The sequence below is a fragment of the Populus euphratica genome, unplaced genomic scaffold (assembly GCF_000495115.2).
Source record: "Populus euphratica unplaced genomic scaffold, PopEup_1.0 scaffold1.1, whole genome shotgun sequence".
NCBI lineage: Eukaryota > Viridiplantae > Streptophyta > Magnoliopsida > Malpighiales > Salicaceae > Populus > Populus euphratica.
In genome coordinates this window covers 3,796,569-3,816,373 of record NW_011499845.1, presented here as the reverse complement: position 1 = coordinate 3,816,373, position 19,805 = coordinate 3,796,569, and the positions used below count along the sequence as shown (strand labels likewise).

Genomic DNA, 19,805 nt, shown 5'->3' with positions numbered 1-19,805 from the left:
GTAAACCATCTTCCAACTTTATTCGACTTTACCTAAAAACATTAGCTTTGTTTGAATCACTTAAAAGTTCATTTCATTCGATGGAATCTACACACCGTACAAGTGTTAGATTAAAAGAAAGATCCTTGTTTAAAGCAGTAATAAGCTCATTTCATTCGATGGATTAAAAGATCCACACAATTGGTCAAAGTGATGGATTAAAAGAAAACTCGTTACCGGCAAATATGCCAATATCCAGCGCGCTTGCCTCCAACGTAAACGTAAAAGGAAGAGGAAAAATAAATGGGACCCCTGAAGATGTTATTGGCATCCTTGGATCTTTATGCTTTTAGATGATTGGCATCTTTTGATTTAAGCCAAAACAAAAAGAAGGATGATGTACAGGTTGCTCTACTGGCATAAGTGCATAGCCTCCTCTTTAATTGATTTGCATGTTTTCTGTTGACATCGACGCATGACCCCATTACCATGAAAAAACAGGCTTTGCGCATCAACCCAAGAGGCTCCAGCAATGGGACTTTGGTTTTGTTGTTTTGGGGATGCCAAGCCTCGACTCAGAAACACCTTTAAATAATAATAATTATAAAAAAAAACACAACTAAAAGCCCAAATAATAAGCCTTTTGTCATGATGGTAAGATGATGTCATATTACCCCTACATCCTCGTTTTATTTTTTGCCGAAGAAAAGGGGGGCCTAAACCTAAGTGAAGCGAATTCAGCTAAAATCAAGGGTCCAAATGGAACCGTAGGCTTCAACAACCCAACCCAGTAAGCAGTATTGACACCAGTCATTGTGAATTCCTGTGAACACTAAAAAGTTCCAGCTACGAAACTGAGGATGCAGTCCATCCTACCTGTATTGCATTTTTCTCGACAGCTGTTCTATCCATTTATTTCACCTCTCTAATGAGAAAAAAATTACAGGAAACATGGCATTTTACAAGGACAATGTGAAGGAAACAAAATGTTGTATACCAATTGATGTCCTAAAGCTTGCATAGAAACATTAATCAAATTGATCACAACAGTATTGTTCATCTTACATATGCTTAGAGGATTGCTGAAGCAATTTACAAGAGTTTGTTGCAGCCCAAGGGGTAACAAAGGATATTCCCCCGTCCAGTAAACAAAAGCTTTGATTGTCCCAGGAATCAGGAACAGAAATGCCTGAGCAGAACATTTCAGCCCCTCCCCAGAGAAAATTTCACATTGCTGAGAGGTGAGAAGTAGCAGCGTTCTGGTCAGAAATCAACCATGGATTCCACCTGATGATCTAATCACTTAAAGCACCATTGGCAATCATCTTGTCTTTCTCCTGCTCCAAGTAGTAGATCTTGTCATTCATACCTTCCTTTCTATATGCTTCAACCATCATAGAGTAGGTTCTGGAATCAGGCAGGCATTGCTTATCTTTCATCTGCTTAAAAACTCTCTCCATCTCTACCAAATCATCTGCCTTTGCACATGCAGATATAACTGCCTTATACAATGATGTATTCTCCGTTATCTCAAACCTTGCAGCCAACTGGACACTGCTAATGACCTTATGGAAGAGACTCGCATTGGCATATCCATTAATAAGGCAACAGAATGTCTTTGTATCTGCTTTCATATCCTCTGCACGCATTTGATCAAATGTATACTCCATGTTTTTTGCATCCCCCACATCTGCAAAAGCCTCAATAACTTATTGTAAGTAGAAGTCGTCCACGGAAACTGAAGCTTGCGCATGTATTCCATCACTGATGACATCTTATCATACATCCGTTTTTTCCCACATGCACCAATCAAATTATTGAAAGTGCGAGTTTCTGGCTCAATTCCAAAATTTCTAAACTTTTCATACCATCTCTCCATCAAATCAACATGACCCTTATTACCAAACACACTAAGAATTATATTCATAGTCCAAACATCTGGTTTACATGCCGTGCTCTCTAACATCCCAGATAACATTCTCTCCATCTGATCATACATCCCCAGCTTCCCATATCCGCTCAAAACTATATTCTGCGTGACTGTGTTTGGACTTATCAATCTTCCATCCATTTCTTGATACAAAATGTCAATTAACTCAAATCTCGAAGCATCAACACAAGCTTTAAGTAAAGCACTGTACTCGATAAGATTGTTTCGACAATAAGCTGCAAGCAACGCAGTGTAAAATTCGGATGTGGGTTCTATTCCTTCTTCAATCATTTCGTCGAAAATTTGGTGGGCACGTTGGGGCTGACCACATCTCCCCTAGAGTACCAACAGTTTCATGCATGTAGCTTCTTTTGGTTGATAAAAAGGTTGTTCCTTTAGCATCTCAAACATCTAGATATCCAAGATTAATGAAAACTATTGGTTTGGCGGCCAACAACAGCATAATTAAACACACAGAAAAAGATCACCAATTTGCCAATTTTCTAGTAAAATCGGTTTCATGCAGGTAAAGGGCTGTTCCTTTAACACTCTCAAACAGATAAAGATCCAAACTTTAAGTAAAATTATGGATTTGGCTGCCAATGACAACATAATTAAATAAAAAAAAATAAGAAAACCCAGTTGGTGACTTTGAATTAAACTAGTAAAAGAAGAGGGTTAGTAGGTAACCTGAAGTGCTTGGAGCCATTGTTTCTTGAGAATGCAGTCAGTTAAAGCTTATTGACCCAAGCCTTGGCTTTGTTCTTGCGGTCTAATTTCTTCTTGATGTTTTTTATTGCGGTTCTCCTGGGAACTGAAGTGTCAGTTATCCCAGGGAATTCACCTTGTTTCCAATGCTTCTTTTTAGGAGAAGATGAAGAAGGTAGTGCAGTAGCAGCAGAGGTAAATGCAAATCGGAGAAGAAGTTTGTGAGTGTCAAGAGGGATTTGGCTTTGCTGCAGTTGTTGATGGGTTTTGAGTTTAGGAGTGTTTTTGTTGTGAGGGAGAGGAGGAGTGAAGATGAGAAGGAGAGAGGCATTATTTGCTTCGGTTTCTTGGGACTCTTCTCTTACTGTCTGTGTTGGACTTGAATGCAGCAGCGGAGACCATAACTTGATTGATTCACAGTGGATTATTAATATTTATTTGTCCCATGTTTTCAAATCTAAACTAAACACAAACGCTTAACATATCTGCAACAAATAATCTCAGTGCTGACGTCTCAACTGTTTGTTAAGAAAAATACAAGCATAAAATCTCACTTGGGACCTGCTCAGGAAAGGTACAAACTATAATAGGACAATAAGAGCGTCTACTAAATGTAAAACTAAAAACAAAAAATGTTATCCTTACCTATATTGCAAAAAAAAAAAAAATTCACTATTTTTATATTTTTTTATGAGATTATCCTTGTGATATGTTATAAGTTTAGTCAAATAGTTATTTATGTTATAAGTTTAGTCAAGTAGTTGATCAATATAATTTTATTTGTTTACTGTTTTTTCTTAATTCATCACAAACAGAGACTCTTGAATTTAAGTTTAGAAATCTGACTCAAATACGATATTAGACGACATGGAGGGGCAAAAATTATGTTAGAATGCTGCAACGATAGCTCCAATTAGAAAAGAATTTCATACCACTTTTTCTCAGGGTTTAATTCGTCCCTACTTGGGAATTGAAATAAAAACTATGTTTGACTGCGTTCGTTTGCTCAAACAAACACTCTTGAACCTTATAAAAGCGAAAAAACAGAGAACAAAGAAGAATACCAATGGAATACCACATCTTCTTCTTTAATTCAATAATTAACTGCTACACAATTATCATTCCATTCCATAGAACCTTTAGAAGTGATGAACTTCTTCCAAACAACTCTTTTTTTTTTCTACACACACAAACTATGCTAAACTTCTCAATTCAATCAAATGCGAATTATCGATCTTGAAACTTCTAAAGACGATAAACAAATATGTTCTCATGAGCTACCCTTTGAACTTGCACCCGGGTTGACATAGTAAGGATTTGCTAACCACTTCATTCATGGATTCAATGAAACCTTCTTTGGAATTCTTACAATGTATAATCCCATAATCTGAAGAAATAATTGCAAGCTATGAAGCTTATAATTCACTGCTAGAAGTTTAAGCCTGTTCAAAGCACAAGAGCCTCAAGAGTCGAGACTACAGAATATAAATTATTCTTTCGCCCTCTGCCCCCCGACCCAACCCACCAGGAAAAAAAACAGTGGTGTCCACTTTATATGCATGTCTATGTAGAAGTACACGTTTCCCTATTGTAGTTCTATAAATTAAATTAGCGGCTATTATTATCACATATACATCATATTTTCCACTAAATTCATACACGGTGTCAGGTGATTTTCTTTGTTTTTGTTTTTTTGGAGAAACGGGACGGGAAAAAAAGAATATTAGACCTTGCACCAGCAATACTAACAAATAGATCTAGCTTAGCTTGATCCATACTTCAGCAATTCCCATCTGAAAGGCTGGAACACGTAAAGAACTTCAGGAGAACTCTTGAAGAGCAGAGCTACACATACACAGATGGCTGCAATGGCCACCATTGAGAGCATTGCTGGCCGGTATACCAGAGATGTTCTTGCCGCACCACAAACCAGCTTCTGCTCACATAACTTGCAGTGCTGATGCGTTGCTTTCATTTTGATCTTCTCAGTGTGCAAGCTGGTCACTTTTGGTAATTCATTCCCATCTTTTTGCTTGAAATTGCAATCCACAGGGGAACCAGGGATGTCAAGCACCACGTTCCCGCTTTCTGATTTCTTATTGATTTTCCTCTGGATTAGATGAATGTAAGAGTAATGACCTCGCAGGCATGCATAATCATAAGGTGTCAGACCTGTGCTGTCACGAGCCTTCTTCCATGCATCTATTCCAACCTGCACAAGGTACACAGATATCAGTAAAATGAACTCCGAGGAAGGGGAGAGGATGTGATGCAATAATTGTTACCATATACAGAGGTATTATGAGAGGGACAAACAGAGATTACTAAGCCACAGATCAGAAATAGAACATCTGTGCAGCTTGTGGCCCAATCATCTAAGGAATGGGCATGGTCAAAGATGGTTTTAAATGCTTGCCAAACAGATAACGAGTGATCTTCATTCAATTGTTATAGCATAACCGATTTGAATGTGCTATCCGTTAAAATATTTGAAAGATATCAGAGAGAAATAGATACCAATCCAGGGTCATCAGTCAAGGCATCCAACACATTCTCAGCACCATCCCTACAAGCTGCCACATGAAGAGGAGTCAATCCACCTGGTCCAACAACATCAGGTTTAAACATGAATCTGCTGTTGCGCCCATCAACCAGTTGATTCTGCTGAGTGCCTGTTCCACCGAATTTTTTATCTGTGATGTATCTTAATAGTAGTTCCACCATGGGCCTGCAGTTTCTTCGCACAGCTCTGTGGAGAAGACCCATATCTAACAGGGCAAGCTCAATTGAGGAATGCTCCCCAGCATCTACTGTTCCATCAAGCACAATGGCCAAGAGTTTTCTCACCACAGCACACCAATCACGGTCCATGGAGAATTGTATAAGCTGTTTGAAGCGTTTGAAAGGGAAGAGATCCAAGTTGGGATCCAACTGGCCCAGTCTAAATTTCAAGCGACTTCTATGTAGAAGCCAGCCCATTTCATGTATGAAGTCCAGCGCTTGATTCTTGATGTCCATTCTTTCAGCTATTGTATGCATGTCAGTAGCAGTCTCAGCCACCTGAATTGCATCCTCCAGCAAACGGATTTCTGAACATACTTCTGGCTCAGCAACAATGAATGGGAAAAAGCTGCTGCTGAGACCATGGTCTTCAACCTGACAGATACAAATACCCAAAATTCTCAAAATAGCTGTACAAAATGAAAATTCAGCAAGGTAGAATGTTTAATAATAATATTTCACACACAAACACACACACACAGAGAAAGAGATTATGCTAGTTATAAATAAGGAATCCCCTTTCCTTCTTAAAGAAGTGGCTGAGGGCCTCAAGGTCAATGACAGAAAAGGTTCTAAGTCGTTAATACCAAGGGAAACAGCCCTCTCATATCCTAGACTTCATAATTCATGCATGTTTAGCCATCAAAAAGCTATAAAATTTTGACAAAGAGCGTATCAAGCTTTCAACCTATTGCATACCATGAAATCGTACAAATTGGGGCCAAAATATACCACAAGTTGAGACTTCAAGAACTAAAGCAAAGAAGCTGCTGTACGACAATATGAACATGTAAATGTTCCAAGGACAAGAACTATGTACGACAATATGAACATGTAAATGTTCCAAGGACAAGAACTATGAACTTTAATACAGAACCATCCATGTTGCATAAGTAAAGACGACAACAACATCATGAGAGAGAAAGAGCAGATGATAGCACCTCAATAAAGCCTCTTCCAACAAAATTTGGTACAGAGCACTGAAAGTTCAAGTACTGGGGTTTGTCAAGCTCATTCATTGTATCAGCACCATCCATCAAGTCATAACAAGTTTCCTGGACTAGATATTTTCCTTCAACAGCACAAAGCAGCCTGGAATAGAAAGGTAGTATGATTCAATTCACACTAATCACTATTAGTTTCAAAATTTTCTACAAAAACACCTTAGACTTGTCCTTCCCACTTTCCAAAGATGGTCAACATCAAATTTATTTCTCAATTCTCAGATAAAATTTTAACCAACAGCGAAGATAAAATCACCTTGTCATAGGCTGAGCAATGTCAAAGCCTCTGACTACAAATTGAGTTCTCTCAGACAAAGAGACAGCAATAGGTGTGATGCTTGATATCCTGCAGTTCTTATGGCTCTTTATAGGTAATGGAGTGTCTAAAACAACTCTACCTGCAGCACAAATAGCCAATCAAAATCCTGCTCTTCTTTCCTCGAGCGTAAACATGAGCATTTGTGATCACAAGAGAGAGGGCAACCAACCATTATAAATAAAGGATACACAATTTTGCACCCTAACATACACCCATCCAGTTTGCCAAAAAGAGTCACTAGATGTATTAAGAAGCCTACTTAAACTTGCTCCTAGATCAAGACAAACCTGTATGTAGCAATGAAGATAAAGTAAATCAATAATTCCTTTCTTCAGTAAGTGTAGGTTAACTAAAATTTCTGAGTCAGCATAAGGCATACCTCTTCCCATTTTGATTTTTCCAGGCAAAGATATATTGTCAATACAATACATCCGGGCCTTATATAGCTCTCGATGTCCGTGGGACTGTGAGATAGCCAATCAAGGATCTGGAGATGCACCACAATTTATAGTATCAGAATGTTTAGTGGAAAACTGTCTGACAGAAATTCCACCTAAATAGCAGTTCAGAACATACCTGTGTTCGCAGTGCAACTGGGAAATCGTTTGGGTTTTTTCCAAAGAGTTTAAAAACAATTCTGTCTGTACGAATCTGAAAAATGATTAAGAAAGAAAAGTCAAGTGAAATGTGTGCGCAAGCACTGTGCCAGTAACTATTGGGTTTGTAAGCTGCAAGCCCGTATTATAATATAAGGATTAAAACTACACCTGAGCTTCTCCACTTGAACTAGAAGGCGACTGGCTAAAAGTTGAATCAGATTTCCCACTAGTATGCGGCAGGCTTGTTTTTTGTGAGTCTGACCAAACCCATAACGGGCAACTGAAAGATCCCATACCTGTATCTACAGGTGCATGAGACCTCTCTAGGTTCTCTACGTGCTGTTGGGAATCATCATAAGCATTATTCAAGTCAAAGTTATTCAATTTGATCCTTCCAACAGTAGCCTCTGGTTCATTTGTTTTGGCTGGAAGGTTGTTTCTTGATGGGAACAATGTTATAGACTGTGAACCTGAAGGAGCTTGAAGTGTTCCAACCTGAGCATCATTATCCAATATTCTTTTTTGCACCAAGTCAGAAATAGGTACAGTCCCAAATTGACCCAAAGGCCGTAGAAGATCCTGAGAAATAATGTAATCATCTTTTTTAGAAGCTGAGCTAGAAGGTCTAGCAGATTCAGGGCCATTTGTAAGAGCATCATGCGCTTTATCAAGATTCCCGACGATTGCTCTGGCATTAGCCAAACCTTGCGATCCTTGCAGTGATCCAGATAGGCTCCTTCCATTAGTTGTACCAGCTAGATTCGCCAGGCTCCTCAATATATGAGAAAGCAGATCCTGATCCTTTGTTTGATCAGAGCCATTTGCTGCAATTTACAGAAGTCAGAGGCTGTAGAATCGAAGGAGAGAGAGTTTGACAATAATGACAATAAATGAAAAGGAAATGAAAACTCACACAGATATCAACTGATTATAGTAAAATGAGATTCCTGATTTATCCTGAAAATTACTTCTGGAGAATGAGAAAAAGTCACAGTTATGGCAGGTCATTGAACTAGGTCAGGAAATTCAGTTGTGGCATAGACTTAGTCTACGTAAACTAGATCAGGACCTATTGCACTAGCCAATTTAACAGTGAATCAAATGCACTGACTAACTTGGTAGATCAAACCTACATGGACTAAGTCTATGAAACATTTATTCCACCTACATATTTTCTATAAATTTCCCTTTAAAGAAAAATTGTCTCCTTTGAAGGACTCGTATGTTAAGATTTCACACTTTTGGCATAACGGACAAGTTTGTTGTGATGAAGGCGACTCAAAAACCATAATGGATTGCTTATTTGTAACTAGTCCATAATATAGTCAATGAACTTAGATGGTTCTTTCTGTCAATAATTGGTACCCGCTTTGTACCAACACTGACAGTTTTTACACTTCAAAAAAATAGCATCTCATGCTTGGAGACGGGAGTTAAACGACCAAGCCTGACGAAGGAGAGGGAGAAAAGTACCAGGATCTAATTCCCAGGTCTTTGTTGGATCTGTCAAAGCTTTTTTTTATTACACATGTACGTGTACATATCTTCGGGGAAAGAGATCACAGATAGTTTTACATAACCAGGCACATAAAATTATTAGCTATAAGAAAATGCCTTGAAGCTAATGTGTACAAGAAAATACTATTGACTTTTTTTTTTTAAGTGCACAAAAGAATGATACCCACTTAAAATTTTAGTTGGAAAGAAAAGGCACTTGTCTTTCTTTTTTATTGTAATTTTCGAACAGAGAGATCATTAAGTACTTCTGGTATATTGTATTGCTCCTGACTCACAAAAATGGAACCCTATAGGTAGTTAATGTGGCGGGGTAGCAATACACCAGAAGTACCTGATAATTTCTCTTTCCCAAAATAGACAGGGTAGACAATTGAGAATTTTAACATTTTGAAACTTGTAAGACAATTGGACCAGCTAATAATTATGGAAATTGTGAGCAATACCCTTGTTCCACATAAAGTAAAATGATAAATAAGAGAAGGCCTCTAATCCTAGTAGCTGCTGCATAGAATCGGTCTCTGTAAACCAGATCAATCGAATTATCTATGTCCATTGCATTTCTCAATGATTGGTCAAGCCTGTGCAGACTAAGCCTATGAAACAATTTTTCCTATAACTACAAAACTTCAACCCCCAAGCCAACTCACCCCAAAAGTGAAGAGTCGGCTACAACCTGCTTTCCCAGAGCTTTTATACATGAACAGCCAAATAAATATTGCTATCCCATTCTTTGATCCTGCTTGAAGGGTCTTTGAGTTATATTTAAAGTTTTGGCATAATGGAAATTTTTTTTCCAAGTAGGTTTGATTTAGTCAAGACTTTGTAGGCCATTTCCAGCAATTAATTTATAACAATTTCACCCAGCATGGGCAAAAAGCAACAGAATTCAAAAACTTGATGTGCTTACAGTGCAAATTGGAGAGAATCCTCAGTAAACTTATCAGCAGATAGCTGCTACCCTTTTCATCATTCAATGAACCTTCATTGACTAAATTTTCAGGATGCGTCTTCCTCCTTCGTTTGTTATGCCCCGCCAAACGCCTGCGACAGCTTCTTTTCCCTTCATCAAACTCTTGAAGAACATGAAACCTGCCCATAAGTATAACCATGTTGGGTCTAACTAGTTAAAAGAAATACATCTTTACTAACATGCTCATGCCTCAAAAATGAGGCTGCATAATATTAACTACAATAGCTTGATGCATACAAATTCAATGGTGTACTGCGGTTTTTATAACACAGCTTGTAAAGAAGGTACTGCAATGATCATGATCAAAGTTGGCAACACTCTGAAATGTTTCTTCGCATAAAGAAACTGCAACCCAAACTGACCTGCTACATTGCTGGCAAAACCGCTGCATAACATTCCCCACCAATGCCTTGCTGGCCTTAGAGTGCGCATTGCAAACCTTATGTCGTCGGTGATAATCCTTGGCATTGCTCAGATCAGCCCTACAATCCTCCCCCTGACAAACTGCACGATTTGAAGCAGTCATAGTAACCTTTGTCTTCTTTCCACTCTTTGCATCTTCATCCATGATGGGGTAGACCTGCTCTCCTAGCTTCAAATTAGGGGACCCAACTTCATAATTCAAGTTTTCATCTTCAACAAAAACAACCCTCCTCCTCTTCTCCAATTCTCTCTTTCCTTTCTCATCCCCCAAGTTGTCATTTTCATCGGAACAAGAAGATGAACAGTTCCACAAACCCGCATTCTCATGAAGTACAGGTCCAGTTGGGAACAACTGCCTACTCCTGCAATCAGATGGTGCAGAATTCAATGGACTAGCTTTAAAAAGATCACCGTCCCATTTCCAGTCATTCAAATCCCATTCTAAACTCCTTTTCCCAACTGCCTTTAAATCCGACACCACTGGACCATAGAAATGACGAGACTTTCCACCAATTGTAGCCTCCATCCCTTTAAATATCAAAACCCTAAAAACAAAAGCAACTAGAACCCAATTCAACCAAATAAAGAAGCACAACTTGCACAAAAATTAACCAAGTAAAGAACAGGGCAGAACTGAAATTCCAATCCCATACACATATCAGTACCGCTTCAACTTAAATTCTCACTAAAATCAAACCCCAAAAACTTGGTCCTAGTCATCCTCTATATGCCCCTCAGAAATCCCAAACACATCCATGGATCTGAAAAAAAAAGGTCACATACATGGCCAAACCCCTCAATTACAGCTCTGATAACCTAAAAATCAAAAACAATAGCAGCCCTTAAATTACTTTGTTAAAAAAGGTACAGAATAACTTGACAAGAAATGGTGGTTTGTTCAGGTTCCAGATCAAGATCGCCTGAAAGAGAGAGAATTTAGGGAGGAGAGAGAGAAAGAGGGAAATTAGGAAAAGGTTAGGAAAGAGAGTGGCATGTGTGTGATGTAAATGCGGGTTTCTCTTGAGTGTGGGCGTGAGAGAGAGAGAGGGAGCAGTACACTTTTTCATTAATTTTATGATGCCACCACGGTTGATTTTGGAATCTAATAAGAGCCCCACACAAGCCGTGTCAGTTGCCCCCACTCGCTGTAATAAGAACACAACTACTATTTCGTCTTCGTTTACTCCTTCAGCGCAGTTCAACTTAACTCGGGTGTGTCAAGACTCTATTCGTCTCGTGTCTTTTCACACCCTCTTCCTGTGTCTATTGGCTATGGTTGGAGATACGTCTATTCGATCTCCATAACGTTGTACACGTCGTCACTTCTCAATCATTATGATATTTGTTACCTGGTTGGACAATTAATTTCAGTCAACAGTCAATATTCTTGGACCTGCTTTTGTCTACCCTAACTCCACGTAGATTCGTGGATAACTAGGTTTCTTTCTTTTTTCGATTTTGAATCCCGTTTTTCTATGCAGTCGAGGTTTTTCTCTGAATTTACTCGGCCATTAATTCAATACTTTTTTCACAAATAGAGAATTACTCTCATTGTAATTTTCTAGTCTTTCTCCCATATATGTATTTTTTCTCTGCAAATTTATACTTTTATAATTTTAATTATGCTTTATTTATTGCATTATTAACTACTTTCTTACAGTCTTTCTTATGTAATACCTGATATATATTCTTAGGTTATTGTCTATAAAAACAACTTTATAGTTTATTAGGGTTTTTTTTCTAAGAACCTCAACTTATTTCTTAGTTATCTATTTTTACTCACTAGTACATTTAGAACCCTAACCTGTTAAGTATAAGATTAAGTTGAGATTTAAACAAGTATGTTCGGATCAAACAATAAATTAATCTTTAGGTTTATATTGAACCAGATTCAAGTAATAGTAATATGAGTAATAAATCATACTAATCAAGATAAATATTAATCATGAAAAACAATCATGATAAAACTATAGCCGTTCATATGACTTACTAATTATTGGAAACTATTCATTAGTTCATTGAGTGGAAAATCACAAAGGTTTATTGCAATAATTAGACTACACAACTTCACATAGAATAAGCTGGTGTAAGAAAAGATAAAAAGTTAAATTGCATAACAATAAAAGAAATAAATAAATCAAAAACATGCAAATAAAGCAGTAAAAAAGTTAAAACATGAAGTTATAAATAAACTCACAAAAAAAAAATTGCAGGAAAGATAAATTGCAAAAAAAATAAAATGCTAACAACTTCAGAATTCTTGAATTAACATTATATATACATTACGACAAGTCAAGGAATTATGACGAAATATGTTCTTTTAAAGATTAATTTTAAAACCTAAGTCTTGTTGTATAAGACAGAATGAATGATCAATCTAGAGCCGTTTTCTATACGTTAGCAATAAATAACTCGATAAATAAGAGCTTATTTGAAAATATAATTATAATTATTTTTTAAAATATTTGAAAATATAATTACTAAAATATATTAAAATAATATTTTTTATTTTTAAAATTAATACATCAAAACGATTTAAAACATATAAAAAAATTTATTTTTAATAAAAAAAATTATTTTTTTAAAAAACATAATTTGCACCACATTCCCGAACAAACTTCTAAAAATCTACCCCCTTACAAGAAATAAATAACCTAACTAATAGGATTTTGAGTCATTTAATTTACAAAGGAAAAACTTCATTATCTAAACTGCCAAATCATTTGCTCATAAAATTTTCCAAGTCCCGACAAGTCTTCCAAGAATTTCGATCGATCATCATGAACTATTGTTGTGAATGAATCTCGATCACAAATATCATTTTACATATCTTTCGACTCCGTCAATATGGTAGCAAAACAATGACACGGGTTATATACCCTTCAAGCTTGACTCGAGTGGTGGAAGCACTTGTTCTTTAGTATGTTATGATTTTGATTTAAAATTCAGTGAAGGCTATAGAAATAAAGTGGTCGTGAACACGTAAATCCAGTTTCCGAAAGAAACAATAGAAGTACATAATCTTGATTCGAGAAACAAGCATCAAAATGATGCAGCAAAACAAATTATGTAACAGGAGGTCGATCGTGTGAGATATTAATTTGAAACAGTGTTTATCCAAATACATTCCAAATATCACGCAAGACCCACCAACTATTGTATGGCCATGGATAAGGATTTAAAGCTCCAGAAATTCAGCCATGTCCATCTTTTATTACATGTCTGGAAAGCAGCCAATTCATAGACCCTGCTAGTCGGCATAAAGTACGATGTTACGTCGTGATTAATTTCTGGTTTATCAATAGACACATCCAATATCTAATGTCTTGATAATTAATTGATTCTCATGGATGACGATGAAGTTCGAAAATCCTCTCTTAGTAGTCACTAACTGTTGACATCAATCATTTAGGTAAAAAAAAATATTACTAAAATATTTTTAATATAAAAAAATAAATGTTATAACAATTGATATGATATAATTTGTTAATTTTAAGGATTTAAAAATAAAATAAACAACTATAAAAAAATATAACTTAACTAAAAATATTTAAGATAATAATTTTTTTAAAAAATAATAAGATCACAACATATTACATTAATTCAGTTCAACCTGATATAATTTGTCTAGCCCACAACTAGAATAATAAAACATAAATAATCATATAAAAAATAAATCAAATTAAAATATAAATATCAATTCTCAATCAATCTAATATTAAATAATAAAATTAAAAAATAAATAATACAAATCAACTCAACTTTACCTGTCAAACATATGATCTATATTATTAGACTAAAATAACTCATAGCAAGTAAATCAAAATAAATAATAAAATTTAATTATCAATAAATAAAATGTTGAAAGATGAATTTAAAAAAATATTTTTTAATTTTTTTTAAAATAACCAAAATTAACCCATTAAATTCATTACAAATATAAATTGTATACATATTAATATCTTGCAATTATCATAGGTATAATTTATAATTAGTAAAAAGGCTGTGTGTATAAAGTTTATTAATGCTACGTTTATAATATATTTTCTTTTCAAGATTTACCACCCAAGAATTTTAAACGTTGATTGGATGGATTCTAATAATTAATAGATCGTAAATAAATCTAGTGCTTGAAAATTTTAGGAAATTAACTTCGAATAATGTTCCGTAAAAACTAGTATTATTCATATAAAAAAGTTGTAATTAGGTCTTGATTTAACTTCACCCACTATCTACTATTCGGAAAAGAAAAAAAAGGGCAAAAAAAAAACCCTCAGCTATTTATCATGAGAGTGATGCTTGATCATACGAAATCTGAATGACATACGAACGCAAATTACAGGATGGTGCATAAATGGATATTTTTCCGTTTTGGGTGCCATTTATCAACCTTCTCGAGGCTGACCATCGACGCCATCCTCGAGTTATTTCCCAGGACAATTATTTCCTTTGCAGACGAGCGACAATGGCCCAGAGGTGATAAATGGGCTTCAAGGTCTACTAAAGAACGCAGGCTTCAAGCCTGACTTATACTAGCTTTGGACCTATGATTATGTAGCTTTCAGCAGAACTTTAGAGTTAGGTTTCAGCATCCAAAACGCACAGGCCTAGGAAAATTGAATTGTGGCAACAAAAGGTCCATAACCCAACTGATCCCTGCAAAATGCAAAGAGAAGCCCACCTAACCTTCCCTGTAAATTCATATGGAGAGCTTTGCTGCGATGGCTGTATATCGGCTACCTCTAGCCGGGGAAGCGACAAACAGTAGTTCATAATTAGGACCTTCCATTGGCATTGTGAGAATCCGCCGCGCTAGTCTTCTTAAATATTTCAGACACAACTTGAAACATCGGAATTAAGTTCCACCAACAATTTACTTATCACCAACAAGAAAGATAATCGATATACGATCAAAGGATCATGTCATAAATTATGTCAACTTGACGTGGTGAAACCTTAATTATAACAAGGTGTGTATATAATCTAATTTCATCACGAACCAAAAACTACTTTTTTAGCAGTTTCAGAGTGTTCTTCGCCCAAATATTCATGTTCCAAGGCATCCAAAGTGACACGAATAAACTGGTTCCAGCGTAAGGTCAAGTTCATTCCTCCTCGCTTCTGGATCTTCTTCCTGGTAACTGCCACCGCAGCAGATCAGTTAGTATTATATAACAATTTAGTGCGCACCTATATATGGTTAATCAATTTGTGATCACTAACCACATACAATAAGTAAATAGACATTGATTTTCTGAATTTTTAATGTGCGGTGGTTGGGACTAATTGGGATATCATTTTAATTTACGGTGAAATCCAAATGCCCTTTTATGTTAGAAAATCTAGAAGAGAGATTACGCATAAAATTAAACAATAGGTATTCCTTAAAAATATTACTCTTTGAGAGTATTTTTTTTTCCCATTTTTCTCGATGAAAAACATTTTATGGTGAATATTAAAAGATGCTCAAAATAAGGCGATATTAACATTCTATAACACCAGCTTTCACATCAAACACTAGATCCAACAACAATTAATTAATTAATCCTTATGCAGCTATGCTTTCCTTTAGAGATTTATTCCTTTGTCATGCATTCCAAACTCAAAAAAAAAAAAATCAATTAGTTTTATTAGTATAACTAACCAAGCATTAAAAAGAAAAGCAAAACTACTTTTCTAGAAAGATATTTTCCAACCGGGTGACCGTATGATCACTTCAATGACAAATGGAGCAAATAGATACCGTATCACTCAAGGGGTGTTGTTACTATCAAAAGTATGTATCAAATATCAATTCCCCGTAGAGTTTAGATGTCCATTTTGACATTAATCTTGTTATTAAAGTGACGTTTAGAGTGAAATTACAGAGAAAAGAAATTAATCAGGATGCAAACGATGAGAAGTAATGTCATGCGAGTTAAACCATGCAGGCAGGGGTGGACCAACTGCATGCTTTGGGGGAGCATGACACCCCCGAAGTTTTTTTAAAAAATTAATTTTGGTTCTTGAATTTTCATAAGATTTATGTATTTGGTTTCTTTAAAAATAAAATATTTGCTCTCTAATCTTATAGTTTTTATGACGACACCCTGTCTAAAATGTTCTAGTTCCGCCTCTTACTAAAGGCTATATGTAGCTCCGACAGCAGTGCAAGGGAAGATTACCTGATGTTTAAACAAGGCAGTGGCGGCTGTGGTAAAAGGAATGAGGAAGCATTAGGGCCATGATCTTGCTGATCCCAGCGTGCCGGCTGTGCCAGTGCTTTCTCCTTCTCCTTGATCTATTTCCAAATCATTCAATTGGAAGAATCATCAGCTAGTCAAAAAACTGATCAAAATAGCTAAATTAATTAACATGTAATTTGCAAGTATTGGGACAATAAAGGAAGGCCACCTGCTTCACTAACATGTTATTTTGCTCTTTAATTGCCTTCTCCTGTCACAAAGCAGATAGAAATGTAGAAGAATTAAACAGGAAAATTTAGGCATCAGTCATAGGCATTTAGAGAGAATGAGAGAGAAGAAAAAACTGGATTTCAATAATTTATCCTTTAAAAGCACTTATCCTTCTTAAGAGTGAAATAATTTTACTTTTGCCCTATTTCTTTCTCTGCACCTTTTGCAACCCCTTTGTTTTCTTCCTTTTAAAGCAGTTTTATAACCTTTAAACCAACTAAATCCAAAAAAAACAACCTACATCATTACTCCCTCTTGTGCTACATGAATCGGAAAAATATCACTTGCGTATACTAGAGACTTGTTTTGACGTCAACCTATGGGATGTAACATCAAAAGGAAAAGGGGGGGTAAGTCAGAGGCTTGTTGATCTTGGATGAATTAGGCTTTCTAAAACTTCAAAAGGAAAAGGGGGGTTAAGTCAGGTGCTTGGTGATCTTGGATGAATTAGGCTTTCTAAAAATGATGATTATATCTTCCAAGGTTGTACAGAGATCATGGAAATTCAAAGCATAAGTTTGTGCAAATATGGGGACGTACCTTTACCTGCAGCTCAGAAATCGACTGATACATCAGATGATTCTGTAAAAGAGAGAACACGTTATTACAACTGGCATAATTCCAGTAATAAAAGCATAAGAAAGTTTAGCGTGCTTTTCTATAGCAGTATAGCATACTTTTCTTTCCCGAATGAGTTTAAGGGCGGTATCAATCTGTTGCTCCAAGTTTTGAAGCTCTTTGAGACTGACGGAGTCCAGATCTTCCCCCAAATAGTGCCTGGTGAGGTTAGAAAATCTTGTGAGAAAAAATTGGAAATAAATGCGGGCAATCAAGTTCGGAGTAGGAGTACCTGTGGTTTCTCTGTAGAAGTTCAACCTTTTCCTTGAGCCTGTTATACTCAAGGGTCCAGTTCCCCTGCGAATTAAGTTAAACTCGGTACTATTGGAACCCGACATGGTGACTGAATCTAACTTAATGAATATTATTGTACATTAACTTACCGTATGAATTTCAATTCCCTTTTCGTTCAATTCAAATCAATAGTAGAAATTAAAGTGCAGAAATAGAACTTAAGAAAATAACAAATCTGGTGAGATACTAATATGGCCCTACCTGCGAATCAAGATCAGTTGCGACTAGTTGCCTCTCTGCATAAGAATACCTCTCGTGGCGTTCAAGTATCTTTTCCATGCTGTTGCACAACAAGACGATGCTTCTTAGTAGATAAATACATGTTTCATTTTCCGGATATGTTCCTTTTCCACGACATTTCCAAAGAGACAACTTGACAGTATATGAGAAATCAGGAATAGAAAGTTTCAAGCTTTTTTCCCCTGAGTCGCATCTATGATCGAAGAAAATCCGTTCAGCTAATTTTTTCCACCACTGATTCACGCATATCTAGAGATTTGATCATCAGATTTCGTATCCAATTAATTTAGATGCATATCTTCTATCTGAACAGGGGCAAACAGTTGAAGCTGATTTGGTTGAGGTTTGGTTCATATATAATCTCCTATTTCACCTTTTACCGGCGCTCTAAAGCTTTTTGCTTCGCAAAAAACAAACAATCTCCTATTTCACCTTTTACCGGCTATAAAGCTTTTTGCTTCGCAAAAAACAAACAGGGGTAAACAGTTGACCAGAATAGGGTTTCACTTTTTTTTATTAGATCTTGCACAGGATTCGTATATCTTCGTGGATTGAATCAATCAACACAATAAAATGCGGGGCTACTCTGACCTCTTCATATCAATGGATATTTTTCAAACTCAAATATTTCAAAAGGAGGGTTTGAACATGTTGCTATATCTCACGCAATGACAAGAGAAAACATGCAACTGGCTATATTTTCATGGCACCATAATGATGTTCCATTATAGAATTGCTAGTATACCATCAACATAGCTGTCTGTAAAAGAGTAGTTATGCAGCAGGAGCAGAACAATTCACTTTTAAATTTTGCAATTGACAAAGAAACATATTCACGTGTTCTATTCTCGACATTTCACAGTGCAGAAGAATAGCCATGCAGCAGGAGCAAATCTAGTACTAAAAAGAAATACATAACGTGCTCTATTCTGGAGATTTCACCACCACTAGTTACTGATGGTTATCTATGGAAGGCGAAACAAATGTACCTAAGCAACAACTGCATCATAAGTAATTATAGGAGTCAAGAAAGCATGCTTCCAAACATGGAATGCATATCCAATAAAAATAGGTAAAAAAATAAAGTGCGAATGATCGATCTTTTCCAAACGTAATCTAGAAATTAAAAACAAAAAATGCAAGGAATCTATATAAAACTATTTCTTGACTCATAAGTTTTACATAATTATTAGTCTACAGACCAATCCAAATTAGTAAGTTAAATACTATTAGAAAGTTAATATAAAACTAATTCTTAGGCTTTACTCCATATATATACAACACACACAGCCTGTTAACCACTACCTCCACCACCTCTTAAATGCATGCTTCTCACCATCCAGATCTCTTTGGTTTCTCTTATATAGATCACATCGTAAAAATTAGTTTGATTGAAATGGCTTCAAACTTCTCTATATATTAGTATTGCAATCCAAATCGCTACGAGCAGTGTCAAATCCAAATTGCAAGTACAATTAATTACCTTTTTTCTTGATGAATAGAAGAGTTAATTATTTATCTATGATATTTTCATCCTGTGAGGCGTCCGTTACCGATCTTTTTATTTTTCTAATTTATGTCGCAAATAGCAATTTCTAAACCAAATAACTAGTGCTGTTGATATCAGATCCATTAATTAATTTCTCGAAAGTGTCAAAAAGGGACACCATCCAATTTATATTAAAATATTTACGCTCTCCTAAAAACATGATGCGATTGCTTTCCACAAAATTCAATATATTTATACTAAGAATCCTAATCAAACATGACATTTTTTCATGATGAGTAGAGTTTGCAAATATGAAAGCACGGACAACTAATCTGGCTCAATCTCAATCCTCTAGATCCCAATATATTCCCTAAGCCTGATCGAGCGCCTGCATGTACAAATTACAACTGTAGCTGTCTTTTTTTGTAAACCAGGAATGGATATAAAAAACAGCAAGAAAGCCTAGAAAAGTTTACAA

At 35.9% G+C, this 19,805-nt stretch overlaps 3 protein-coding genes and 1 long non-coding RNA gene across 5 annotated transcripts in view; all 4 read right to left on the bottom strand.

The window, feature by feature from the left end:
* Nucleotides 1-865: 865 nt before the first annotated feature.
* On the bottom strand, nucleotides 866-3,074 carry LOC105121880 (pentatricopeptide repeat-containing protein At3g06430, chloroplastic-like). Its single transcript, XM_011020739.1, is given in 3 exon segments — nucleotides 866-1,690; nucleotides 1,693-2,320; nucleotides 2,600-3,074. Coding segments are annotated over 2 exon segments (924 nt in total). The 5' UTR covers nucleotides 2,201-2,320; nucleotides 2,600-3,074; the 3' UTR covers nucleotides 866-1,274.
* Nucleotides 3,075-3,939: 865 nt separating this feature from the next.
* LOC105121865 (squamosa promoter-binding-like protein 1) lies at nucleotides 3,940-11,293 on the bottom strand. The gene is made up of 10 exons (XM_011020714.1): nucleotides 10,171-11,293; nucleotides 9,746-9,927; nucleotides 7,489-8,144; nucleotides 7,298-7,372; nucleotides 7,101-7,208; nucleotides 6,891-7,008; nucleotides 6,659-6,800; nucleotides 6,340-6,490; nucleotides 5,135-5,773; nucleotides 3,940-4,829 (listed from the first exon to the last, which is right to left on the bottom strand). The coding sequence occupies exons 1-10, from the start codon at nucleotides 10,755-10,757 to the stop codon at nucleotides 4,380-4,382; spliced, it is 3,108 nt and encodes a 1,035-aa protein (XP_011019016.1). The 5' UTR covers nucleotides 10,758-11,293; the 3' UTR covers nucleotides 3,940-4,379.
* Nucleotides 5,840-6,306, bottom strand: LOC105121859 (uncharacterized). The gene is made up of 2 exons (XR_841616.1): nucleotides 6,259-6,306; nucleotides 5,840-6,214 (listed from the first exon to the last, which is right to left on the bottom strand). It is a non-coding gene; the product is annotated as an uncharacterized LOC105121859 (long non-coding RNA).
* Nucleotides 11,294-15,072: 3,779 nt separating the features above from the next.
* The window catches only part of LOC105121847 (truncated transcription factor CAULIFLOWER A-like), a 29,379-nt gene continuing 24,646 nt past the window's right edge, over nucleotides 15,073-19,805 (bottom strand). For both annotated transcript variants that reach the window (XM_011020696.1, XM_011020688.1), the window contains exons 4-10: nucleotides 17,800-17,878; nucleotides 17,537-17,601; nucleotides 17,364-17,463; nucleotides 17,227-17,268; nucleotides 16,625-16,666; nucleotides 16,396-16,511; nucleotides 15,073-15,372 (exon numbers count right to left, since the gene is read on the bottom strand). In XM_011020696.1, the coding sequence (XP_011018998.1) occupies nucleotides 15,279-15,372; nucleotides 16,396-16,511; nucleotides 16,625-16,666; nucleotides 17,227-17,268; nucleotides 17,364-17,463; nucleotides 17,537-17,601; nucleotides 17,800-17,878 (538 nt within the window). In that variant the 3' untranslated portion in view covers nucleotides 15,073-15,278. The remainder of the gene's footprint in view (nucleotides 15,373-16,395; nucleotides 16,512-16,624; nucleotides 16,667-17,226; nucleotides 17,269-17,363; nucleotides 17,464-17,536; nucleotides 17,602-17,799; nucleotides 17,879-19,805) is intronic.

What these genes read in the sequence shown, in the direction of transcription:
- LOC105121865 (XM_011020714.1), bottom strand. Translation starts at nt 10,757, where the DNA reads ATGGAGGCTACAATTGGTGGAAAGTCTCGTCATTTCTATGGTCCAGTG. An exon ending in GATTCTCTCCAATTTGCACT is followed by an intron (nt 8,145 to 9,745) that starts GTAAGCACATCA and finishes TGTAAATTGCAG; the next exon opens with CAAATGGCTCTGATCAAACA. An exon ending in AAAAATCAAAATGGGAAGAG is followed by an intron (nt 7,009 to 7,100) that starts GTATGCCTTATG and finishes TGCTACATACAG; the next exon opens with GTTTGTCTTGATCTAGGAGC.